Here is a 12,770-nt window from a genome sequence, read left to right as displayed (position 1 = left end):
CTCTTTATAAAATTCCTTATATACTGCATTACTGAAATTTTAAATTTTGTTTTTCTCAGGAATGGGACCAATGCCTTGGACTGTGAATTCTGAAATATATCCTCTTTGGGCAAGAAGTACAGGAAATGCATGTTCATCTGGAATAAATTGGATTTTCAATGTTCTGGTTTCACTGACATTTTTACACACAGCAGAATATCTTACATATTATGGTAAGAGATTTTTTTTTCAAGTATATTTTAATTTTACTTTTCCTACTCTTATTTTTAGATATGCTATCATTTGTGATTGAAAGACTACATCATTATATTTTTGCTATCATAACGATTTCTGTGTGGCTTCCTTGTTCCCCTGAGTCCTTGGACATGTACCTGGGGGCAGGTAAGAGGAACTGTCCTTTCCTAAGCAGCGTAGCTTCTTGTCCCCCAGTGCTCTCTACTCCCACCCACCACCCCCTTTCCCAGCCCAGACATCTCCAAGCTGTCCCCCCAGGGGGAAGTCTTAAGAACACCTTTGAGTTTAATGAAGAACCATAACAGAGTGGTACAAAGGTGTAGGCGGGGAGTCTGGGGCCAACGCTTGCAGATGCCCCATGATGGGGCTGGAGTCATGTCCAAGAGCGGAGAGTAGGGCTGAAAGTAGCGCCCCCAAATTCCATGCTGAGAGTTGTGCCTTCCCCTGTATCACCCACGCTTTCGGGCAGGCATGTGCGTTTCAGAGTCACGGAGACCAGCCCCTTACACTGCCGGAACTGTACAAGTGTCAGAAATGTTCAGGAAGAAAAGTGTGGAGACCAAAACTCAAAGAAACAATATTGGGAAGTGGCTGAGTTAGGGGAAAACTTTGGGAAGCTACTTCAAGACCATTTTTACTAAAGTGAAGCCATTTTACTAAAGCAAAAAGACTGTCTTCTCAGCAAGAGGATTTTTTCATTGTATGAGTTTGTAAGTTGTGGCTGGATTCTATATGATAAGCCTCTGTGGTGTGTATAGAAGGCCTGCTGCTTAGACCATTCTCTGATTCCCTCCTGCATCACTCAACTTAGCCGTGAATTTCTTTTTGCGAGAACAGGTTCAGTTGTCAGCCCCCCACCCCTCACTACCAGACCATAAATCCCTTGAGCTCAGGCCAGGACGAGGCCTTGTTCACCATTATATCCCCAGTCCCTTCCGCTGCATCTTAGTCACTTAATATGCCAAACTGCTATTTAGTTTTATATAACATTAATCTAAAATTTTATTATCTTTATAAAACTCTTCAGTCACTATTTAGAGCATTTAGAAATATTAGTACAATAAATATTGACCCATATTTGCTGATTGTTGAGAATGCTTAACATTTGAAAACCTAAAAGTAGACCACTATTCTGAGAGAGCACTTTTTATAGAAAGCGACAGACCAGATAATAAAGTCTACACAGTAAGACTTTTGATAGCAAAGCTCTCCTTTCTTCAATGTATGCTGCCAGGAAAACATGAGGCAACAGAAGTAAATTTTAAATAGGGCACAGCCAGGCTTCTTTCAAAACTACACGATTAGAAACAGCTTTCTGCTTTGCATTGAGTCAAGCTTCTTTCAAGTCAGCACCTGGTCCCTCAGGTCTGCTGCTGGCTAATAGCGGAATGGCATTTCAGTTCAGGTTAGTTTTTTCCCTGGTTTTTGTTTGTTTGTTTGTTTTTTTGTTTTAATCTACATTTAAATCTACGTGTTATATTTTATATAAGGTATATATTTATATTCCTAATTTAATGGCATCTGTTTCTGGAAATACCATGTCTTCTTTTATTTCCTCCTTTTTAAATTGTTTCATAAAACCTCAAATTTTGATTCCTTCCAAAACTATACTGCTTAGACAGTCTTTCTTGGACCTTATGCAGTAATATTTATTACTAAAAAGTATTAAAATGTCACCAGATACCATTTTATTCATATCATGTGTGACTAAATAGATGCCTTGGAGAACATTACAATCAGACATGATCTGTGATTCCTTGTTTTGTATAATTCAATTAAAATTTTATTTTAATATGAAACTTAATATAGGACACTTAATGAAATTGGTTTCCTTCAGAATAAAGCTGAGGATTATCTGTACTGTTTAACAATCCTGACCGACTCAATCCAGGCTTTTTTTTCTTCATCTTCGTTCCAAGAGGGAATTATAATAGTTACATAACTGACTTGCCTGTTACATGGAGCAGGTCATAGCCTCCTGGGCCTTCCCATGCCTCTGGTTTACCCACATGTCTCACCAGTGAAGGCCACGGAAGCACTTTAGGCATTTGCCTGCTTTAGATTCCTCAGATTTTACTATAGGATCTTGGATCTTAATAGAACTTTCTTGATATTATTTGGCTTTTGGAATCTGGGTCATAAGCAAACATAAAATTCTTTTAGCACTGACAGATATGATTAGTTACTTCTAATCAGGCCACTACTCCTAAATTGTGCAAGATGATGCGTATTTCCTCAATATTATTCTTTATAAAGCCAAACTAAGTTTGGTCTGTTACAGGAGGTTAGAAGCCTGGTTTTGTCTAAAATATTTTATCACCTGCACCTTCATATTTCCTATATTATCATCATCATGATTACTATTATTTCTTTGTACCACTCCACTAAGGTTCCATTTCTATTCTTACCTCCACAGTTTTGATTATCTGTAGTGAGAACACAGAATTTCACCTCCTTTCATTTTTTTCAAAATTCCCACAGCCTCCAGGAACTACATTGTTAGTATCACCCTTTTCATGAAAACATTTCCAATTTATTAGTCACACTAATCTTGTTCTATTCTATCTCTAATAGCAATTCTTCTCCCCTTGTCATTTAGTAGAATTTAATAATGCTGCCTATCACTTTTGAGCAACTAGCATCCAAAATTCTAATAGGCATGCAACATACATTTATATTCTTTTTTCACTTAAGTATAGTTGATATACAATATTATATTAGTTTCAGGTGTACAATATAGTAATTCAACATCTGTATACTTTACACTATAATCATCTGTCACTGTGCAACACTGTAATATTAACTGTATTGCCCTTCACCCGTCTCCCCGCTCCCTCCCTTCTAGTAACCATCCTTTAGTCTGTTTCTATCAATCTTTTTTCTTAGGTTTGTCAGTTTGGATTTTCAGATTGAACATATGAATGAAACTATATGGTATTTGAATTTCTCTGCTCAACTTATTTCACTTAGCACAATACCCTCTGGATCCATCCATGTTGTTGCAAATGACAAGATTTCATTTTTTTAATTGCTCTGTAATACCCCATTGTGTGTCTACATATGTGCCACATCTTCTTTATCCACTCATCTATTAGACGGACACCTAGGTTTCTCCCATATGGCTATTCTAAATAATACTGCAGTGAACATAGGGGTGCATGTATCTCTTTGAATTAGTATTTTGGATTTCTTCAGGTAAATACTCAGAAGTAGAATTGCTGAGTCATATGGTATATCTAACTTTTAGTTTTTCGAGGCACCTCCATCCTGTTTTCCGCAGTAGCTGCACCAACCTGCAGTCCTATGAACAATGCACAAAGGTTCCCTTTTCTCCACATCCCTGCCAACACATGTTATTTGTTCACTTTTCGATAATAGCCATTTTGACTAGTATGAGGTGGTATTTCATTGTAGTTTTGATTTGCATTTCCCTGAGAACTAGTGACATTGAGCATCTTTTCATATGTCTATTGGCCACCTGTATGTCTTCTTTAAAGAAATGTAGTCTCATGGGCTCTGTCCATTTATTGATCGGATTGTTTTTTCTTTGTTATTGTATCATATGAGTTTCTCATATTTTTTGGATAGCGACTACTTATTGGATATATCATTTGCAAATATATTCTCCCATTCAGTATGTTGTCTTTTTGTTTTGTTGATGGTTTCCTTTGCTATGCACATGCAATTTGTAGAAGTCCCATTGTTTGCTTTTTGTTTGTTTTTTGTTTGAAGTATATTTTATTGATCAGGTTGTTACAGTAGTTCCAATTTTTTTTCCCCTTTGCTCCCCTCTGCCCAGTACCCCCCTTCCCTCGAGCAATCCCACCCCCTTCAGTTCATGTCCATGGGTCGTGCATATAAGTTCTTTGGCTTCACTCTTTCCTATATTATTCTTAACTTCCCCCTATTTTGTACCAACCGATTAGGCTTCTTAATCCCCACTTCTGCCCCTTCCCCCTCCCAGCTGATAACCCTCCAAATGATCCCCATACCTATAATTCTGTTCCTGTTCTGGTTTGCTCAGTCAGATTTTGTTTTTATGTTTTAGATTCAGTTGTTAGTTGTGAGTTTGTTGTCATTTTAATGTTCATAATTTTGATCTTCTTTTTCTTAAGTAGGTCCCTTTGACATTTCATATAATAATGGCCGGTGATGATGTACTCCTTTAGCTTTACCTTGTCTGGGAAGCACTTCATCTGCCCTTCCATTCCAAATGATAGCTTTGCTGGAGAGAGTAATCTTGGTTATAGGTCCTTGCTTTTCATCACCTTGAATACTGCTTGCCAGTCCCTTCTTGCCTGCAAAGTTTCTTTTGATAAGTCAGCTGATAGTCTTATAGGCACCCCTTTATAGGTAACTCTGCTTTTCTCTTGCTGCTTTTAATATTCTCTCTTTATCTTTAACCTTTGGCATTTTGATTATGATGTGCCTTGGTGTGGTCCTCTTTGGGTCTAGCTTGTTTGGGACTCTCTGTGCTTCCTGGACTTGTATGTCTATTTCCTTCACCAAATTTGGTAAGTTTTCCTCCATTATTTTTTCAGCTAAGTTTTCAATTTCTTGCTCTTCCTCTTCTCCTGGCATGCCTGTGATTCAGATGTTGGCACGTTTAAAGTTGTCCGAGAGATTCCTAAGGCTCTCCTCATTTTTTTCAGTTCTTGTTTCCTCATTCTGTGGTGGTTGACTGTTTGTTGATTTTTTTTCCTTATGTTCCAAATCATTGATTTGAACCCCGGTTTCATTCCCTTCACCATTGGTTTTGTGTGGATTTTCCTTTGTTTCCCTTAGCATAGCCTTTACTTCTTCCCTTATGCGTCTGCCATACTCAAGCATATCTGTCAAGCCTGTGAGCATCTTTATCACCAGTGTTTGGAATTCTGCATCTGTTAGGTTGGCTACCTTCTCGTCGCTTAGTTCTCCCACTGGAACCTTGGTCCGTTCCCTCTTTGGGGCCATACTTCTCTGTCTCCTCACCTTGACAGGCTCCTGTGTTTGTTTGCCTCTGTGTCTTAGGTAGAGCTGTCTCTCCTGTTACCTTCTAAGGGGCAGAGCCTTGGTATTCATCAGTACAGGGTGACCCGTTTCACCACATTGTGGTGCTGTATGTGGAGGAGGGGTCCGAGAGGGAACAGTGCCACCTGCTCAGCACTTGCCCCTTTTCCAGGCACTTCTCCCACTGCTACATGGGAACTGGTGCCTCTCTAGCTGTTGCCCTGACTGTCATTCCCAGAGTGGGTGGGTCTGTGGATGTTCTAGGACTGTGGGGAAAACAAACGGACTTTGCTGAGAGACCAGCAGTTTCTCCCTCCACACCAACCCCCACTGGTTTGCACAGTCAGAAGCAATGAGGCTTGATTTTCTCCACCGCTGGGACCGTGAGCTGCGAGGTCTGGTGAGGAGCTGGGAACGCTCCCCAGGTGTCCCTCCTGACTTTTTAAAATGTGTAACTGTGCTTTCCACCAGCCTGCTGCTGCCGCCACCACACCACATCCTCTCCACCCCAGCTCTGCCCCTCCTACCTGTCTGGATGAGCATTTCTTCTTTATATATTTGTTTGCTGGACTTCCATGCAGCTTGATTTCTGGAACTTCTGGATGTCTCTAGTTTTGAGGTAGTTGTATTCCTTCTTAGTTGTGGAGGGAGACACAGCATGTCTGTCTACGCCTCCATCTTGGCCAGAAGTCCCATTGTTTGTTTTTGTTGTTTCCTTTCCTCAAAGGCACATATTCAAAAAGGTATTACTCAGAATAGTATCAAATAATTTACTACTTATGTTTTCTTCTAGTAGTTTTATGGTTTGCAGCCTTAAGTTTACATCTTTAACCCATTTTGAGTTTATTTTTGTATATGGTTTAAGAGAGAGATCTAGATTAAATTTTTTACGTGTTATCTGTCAAGTTTTCCCAAGGTCACTTGTTGAAGAGATTATCATTCCTATATACTTATATAATTTGTTATAAATTAGTTTACCATAAAAGAGAGGGTTTATTTCTGGCTTCACTGTTCTGTTCCATTGATTTATGTGTCTGTTTTTATGTCAGTACCATCTGTTTTATTATAGCTTTGTAGTATAGTTTGAAATCAGGGAATGTTCTACTTCCAGTTTTGTTATTCTTTTTCAGGATTGCTTTGGTTATTTATGGTCTTTTGTGGTTCCATGTAAATTTCAGGATTATTTATTCTAGTTATGAGATGATTATCATTGGTATTTGATAAAAATTGCATTGAATCTGTAGATTGCTTTGGGTCATATGGTCGTTTTAACGAAGTTAATCCTTCTGGTCCATGAGCACAGTATAGCCTTCTTTTTATTTGTGTCCTCTTCAATGTCTTACAGTTTTTCTATACACTAATAATGAATAAACAGAAGGAAAAAATAACAATCCCATTTACAATTGCATCAAAAAGAATAAAATACCTAAGAATAAATTTAACGAAGGCGGTCAAAGCCCTGTACTCTGAAAACTGTAAGACACTGACTAAAAAAACTGAAGAGGACAAAAATAAATGGAAAGATAAACCATGCTCGTGGATAGGAAGACTTAACATCATTAAAATGTTCATGCTACCCAATTTACACATTTAATGCAATCCTTATCAAAATGCCAATGGCATTTTTCCCAGAGCTAGAACAAATAACCCTAAAATGTATATGGACCACAAGAGGCCCCAAATAGCCAAAGTAATCTTGAGAAAGAAGAACAATGCTGGAGGTACCAAACTGCTTGATATCAAACTATATTACAAGGCTACCGTAATCAAACCATCATGGTACTGGCATAAAAAGACACATAGATCAATTGAACAAAATAGAAAACCTAGAAAAAAACTCATGGGTTAATTAGTCTATGACAAAGCAGGCAACAATATACAATGGGATAAAGACAGTTTTTAATAAATGGCATTGGGAAAACTGGACATCTATGGAAGAAGAGGAAACTGGATCATATTCTTACAAAAATAAACTCAAATGGATTAAAGATTTAAATATATGAACCAAAACTAGAATTCCTAAAAGAAAACATAAGCAGTAAACTCTCTAGCATTGCTCTTAGCAATATCTTTTATATGTGTCCTCAGGCAAGATAAAAGAAAAAACAAACAAGTGGAACTACCTCAAACTAAAAAGGTTTTGCACAATATAGGAAACCAACAAAGTGAATCGGCAAAGATATTTGCCAGTAATACATTGTACATGGGTTAATATCCAAAATATATTTGGAACTCATACCAAAAAAAAGAAACAAGACCATTAAAAAATAGGCAGAGGACTTGAATAGACATTTCTCCAAAAAGGACATTCAGGTGGCATAAAAGACATGAAAAGATGCTCAACATCATGAATCAGGGATTTCAAATGAAAACGACAATGGGCTATCACCTCACACCTTTCAGAATGGCTATCATAAAGCAAACAACCACGTGTTGGTGAGGATGTGGATAAAAGAGAACCCTCAAAAACTGCTGGTAGAATTGGGAATTAGTGCTACCACTGTGGAAAACAGTATGTGGGTTCTTCAAAAAGAAAATTAAAATAGAACTGCCTTATGGCCACTTCACTGCAGCATTATTTACAGTAGCCATGAAATGGAATATTACTTAGCCATAAAAAATATAGCAGCATGGTTGGACCTAGAAGTGATTATGCTAATTGAAATGTAGACAGAAAAAGAAAAATGACATATGATTTCACTTCTATGTGGAATGTAAAAAACAAAATAAATGAACAAACAAAACAGAAGCAGACTCCCAGACAGGAGGGAGGTGGATGGATGGGTAAAAAAAGTGAAGGGATCAAGAAGTACAAATTGGTAGTTATAAAAATAGTCATGGAAATGTAAAGTACAGCACAGAGAACATAGTCAATAATATTGTCATAACTATATATGGTGCCAGTAATGTACTAGACTTAATGGGTTGATGGTTGATCATAAGTTGTATAAATGTTTAATCACTATGTTGTATACTTGAAACTAATATAGTCAACTGAAGTGGAATATAAAAAAAAACTTTTAAACCAGAAAAAAATTTTAATAAAAGAAAATAAGCTTTATGTCAGATACTGACAAGTGCTATGAACCCAAACAGTAGCCTATAGTGATCTAAGAGCAGGAACAAGGATACTAGTTAGGAGGCTATTGCAATAGTTCAGATGAGGAAGGGTGGTGCCAGTCCAACCAACAGTAAGAAGTGTCATCTCTCAAATTATATTTGAAAGTAGATCCAACATGATTTCCTAACAGATTGGATGTTGGAGGGAAGACTAAGGAGAAAGTCAAGGTTGACTCCCAGATTTTGGGCATGAGAGACTGGAAGGATAGAGTTGCCATGTACTCCATTCACTCATGAAATCAGCAATGCCATCATTTTATGTTATTGTGGAAATACAAGGTAAATGAGAATGAGATTTCTCCCTCAGCATATCGCCAGTCTAGCAAACAAAACTGACATGCACATAATTATGATACTTCCTGGTTATTCCGATAGGGGACCTCAGCAAAGCGCTATGAAAGCACACAGGAAAGAAACAGTTCTCTCTAGCCAGGAAAGGGAGGGAAGACTTAAAAAGAGAAGTTATATATGAGCCTGCTCTTTCGTTCTTCTTGAGTTTGGCATTACATGACTTGAGAAAACTAAATTGCATTATATTCACAGGGCTAGAACAAATACAAGTAACCAGGCTGGCAGTAACTTTTTGGTTTCATTTCAGACCACAGTTACGCATGATTGACCAGAAAGAAAAGTCAAAATCAAGTATTCTTTCCAATCTAAGCATATAATCTCACACACACACCGCAGGGTCTTGAATAACTATTACCTTCAACATTGTTTTGTTATAACATTGATGAAATGCCAGAGGAACTTACCGTATTTTTTGCACTATAAGATGCACCTGACCATAAGACGCACCTGACCATAAGACGCACCTAGGTTTAGAGGAAAACAAGAAAAAAAAATATTGTGAACCAAATGGTGTGCTAAAATATTTTTTAAAAAGTAACAGAATAATATTTCAACCATGTAAAGTGAACAGCAGTCAACTGTGGTATTAAGAACCATCATCACTGTCATTAAAAAATGAAGAGAGACTTTAAGGTTCAAGTACTCTCCTAGTTTTCTGGGAACCACAAGAACTCATCATTGAGTTCTCATCATTGCTAGTGTGAGAATTTATGAAGCTCATTGCTCACAATCACTGATATCACTTTCTTCACTATCTTCATACTCACTGGATGCCCTGAGATTCAGCAGTAAAGTGGGACATTTAAGCGTCCCCAGGGGTTTCACATGGGCCCGCTGCTTCCTCTTCTAACAGCTGTTGCCACTGCGACAGGTCAGGTAATACACATCATGATTTGTGATGTAATATTTGCTCCATAAGACACACAGACATTTTCCCCCCACTTCGGGGGAAAAAAAGTGTGTCTTATGGTGCAAAAAATACAGTAACTCTTATTTATATCAATTAGGCTGTGGTGAAATTGGTTTTGTTATACAGTTAACCCTTGAACAACACAATTTGAACTGCACAGTTCCACTTATACACAGGTTTTTTTTCAATAAATACATACAGTACTGTAAATGTATTGTCTCATAATTTTCTTAATATCCTCTTTTCTCTAGCTTACTTAATGTAAAGCTATAGTGTATGATACATACAACATATAAAGTATGTGTTAATCAGCTATGTTAACAGTAAAGCTTCTGGTCAACACTAGACTATTGGTGAAGTTTTGGGGGAGACAAAAATTATCTGCACAGGGAGTAGGGGCTCCTAACCCCCACATTGTTCCAGAATCAACCACTAGTCATTTTATCTCAGTTCCAAGAACCTATTGATGGCATTAAATGAGGACTTAACTGTATATTGTTTTCCATTGCAGGAGCCTTCTTCCTCTATGCTGGATTTGCTGCTGTGGGACTCCTTTTCATCTATGGCTGTCTTCCTGAGACCAAAGGGAAAAAGTTGGAGGAAATTGAATCACTCTTTGACAACAGGCTATGCACATGTGGCGCTTCAGATTCTGATGAAGGGAGATACATTGAATATATTCGGGTAAAAGGGAGTAACTACCATCTTTCTGACAACGATGCTTCTGATGTGGAATAATTTTCAACTGCTGATATCTGTAGTTATTTTTAAAAACTTGGGAGAAAAGAGCAGCAATTGGTGACCTCACACTGCCCTGCTTTTACTCTGATTCTTTCCACAAACTAGTTTTGAATGACTTCATATTTTAGAATCTTTGATTAGGAGAAAGATACAACCATGTTGACATTTTTTTTCATAAGCAAAAATGTAAAAAAAAAAAAAAATTTACAGAGCTTTTAAAATAAGAATCGTTGAACAAATTGTGTTATTCCTTTCTGAGATAGTCTAAAATGAACATTGTATCCAGTGACTTCAGTGGTATCCATTTATCCTACGGCCATATATAATTATTAGTGGCAATTAAGTCAGTGCTAATCTTACTGAATCATATATGTATGATATAAAGGATTCTAGGATATGGATCAAGAATTGTTGTCTATCAAAACATGGCCTATTGGCCCTAAAATTTTCTAAGGACAGGTATCATATCTGTGATCAGCTGTTAGGAAGTAAATTCCATTAAGCTTTCAGCAAATTAAAAAGTGCCTCCTACAAGGGCACAGCTGTCTTATCTCCTTTGAATTCCACATTTTGGTTTCTCTCTCCAATTCCAATCTTGAGAGTTCTTCAGAAACTGACTCTGCACAGAATCTTTTGAACATTATGAAAAGCAGGTCTTTTAGGGTATATTTTCATACATATTTTTTTGCATCAGTGGTAAGTGTACATTTGCACAGATAAGCTAGCAAGTTTTGATAAGTATATTTTATTGCTAGAAAGTAAGAGAAAAGATTTTTATGGATCCCTAATTGAGTTAGTCACTTAGGTATGTAACTATAAATAATAGCACTAGATCTTCAACTGTGTTTCAGGGTCAGTTTTTGTCCATGCCAAAATCACCTGATGCTCACCACGCCTTTGCTAATCAACTCTTCAGGCCTACTATTTAAATGTGCCTTTGTTTGTGTTATATAAATAGCTGATATCAGACTACTTTCCCCTTTCTTCTATTTAAATAATTTCTAAAACAAAAAAGGAAGAAAATCAGTGACAAAAAATCCTGCTATTATTGATATTTATTTAATTAAATAGTAGGACTTATTTTTTTAACTTATTTTAACTTTTTATTAATCTTCCTAAGTTTCATTTTTTACTTAATAGTACTTGTCTTTTTTTAAATACTCTGAGACCATAAACTTGTTTTTAATTTACACATCCATTCTGTTTCCCTGAAAGTTTACTCCCCCTGCCAAAAAAATACATAAATTTCTCCATGGGTGTTTCCTTTTACTCATGCTTAGCTTGAATTTTTTTCCTTCTTGTCTAAAAATTGGGATTTTTCTAGTGGAACAGAACAGTGGTTCTCACGTAACACACATCTTTAAGAAATGTTGACGTTCTGCATTTCTATAATGTCTTTTCAAAGTATTTATTTGGTTTGTATGTTCCTTCATCAGTGAACTCTAATTTTTACTCTTATATTAAAGAACTATATAGTATGTACAAAATTACTTACTAGTCCCAGTGAAATTATGAAAGATTCTTCTGTGTGGACAGGTAGGAATACATAAGTTTGATGCATTTTAACATGACTCTAAACATCTAATACGGTACACTTAGGAGTGAGAAGGTGGCTATCTCTAAATTCACTGTGTTTCTGCCAGTCTCTAAGATGTTTTTAAATTCTCTTTAAGTCTTGATTGTTCATATCACAATGTCAAAGCTGAGACTATAGCCAAGGAAGTTCATTCTCTAAGTCACCAAGAGTATGATATGTGCTATAACAGTCACTTTACTGGACTAAAAAAATTCCTCCCTTTGCGTCGCAAATAATAAAAAATTTTAACAGATTTTCTTTTTCCTTTGAGTTAGTTACTTTGACGATTGATTTCTAAGGAGATATTAATATTAATTTGTCCTAAAGAGATATTAATATTAGTTTGTCCTATAAAAGCAGATGTGATTTTATAAAGAAAAGTATTATTCTATTGATTTTTAAAATCTGTGTATCATTTTACACAGATGAAGTGGAAAAGGAGCTGTGTGTGTTAAAATCAAAATATGACAGGGAGAAAAAGTATTTAGATCAATAAACTACTTTAAGAATTTTTCTGATTTAGCCAAAATAATTGCCTCAGTTCTCCTTATTATATACATAGCGTTAACTCAGCTGGACTGAATGCACAGTAACTTTATTAAAGGAGAAACTCGACTTTTATTTTTTTGTGAAGCAGAACTTGGCCCGTTCTCCCTGACATAAGCAAGTGGTGTTTTCAACTTTATATCCATAAATGCACATAATAACAGGGAAAATTAGCCACAGTTCTCCTCTATTCTCTTCAACCCTTCTTTAAAGGACTCTTATGTTATTTATATAATGATAAAGATAATATTCCATATCTTTGAAGTATAGAGAGGCATAGTATAAGATTATTTATAATTTTTT

The 12,770-nt window shown here is 36.5% G+C and overlaps 1 protein-coding gene across 1 annotated transcript in view; it reads left to right on the top strand.

Moving 5' to 3' along the window:
* The window catches only part of SLC2A13 (solute carrier family 2 member 13), a 293,233-nt gene extending 282,746 nt beyond the window's left edge, over window positions 1-10,487 (top strand). Inside the window, exons 9-10 of the mRNA XM_090275514.1 lie at window positions 60-212; window positions 10,116-10,487. Coding sequence (XP_090131640.1) covers window positions 60-212; window positions 10,116-10,342 — 380 coding nt within the window. The 3' untranslated portion in view covers window positions 10,343-10,487. The remainder of the gene's footprint in view (window positions 1-59; window positions 213-10,115) is intronic.
* The last annotated feature ends 2,283 nt before the right edge of the window (window positions 10,488-12,770 follow it).

The sequence above is a fragment of the Furipterus horrens genome, unplaced genomic scaffold, assembly GCF_987537825.1.
Source record: "Furipterus horrens unplaced genomic scaffold, mFurHor1.1.pri manual_scaffold_4, whole genome shotgun sequence".
In the NCBI taxonomy this organism is placed as follows: Eukaryota; Metazoa; Chordata; class Mammalia; order Chiroptera; family Furipteridae; genus Furipterus; species Furipterus horrens.
Note: the sequence above shows the minus strand (reverse complement) of the source record. Positions and strands in the feature narration are given on the sequence as shown.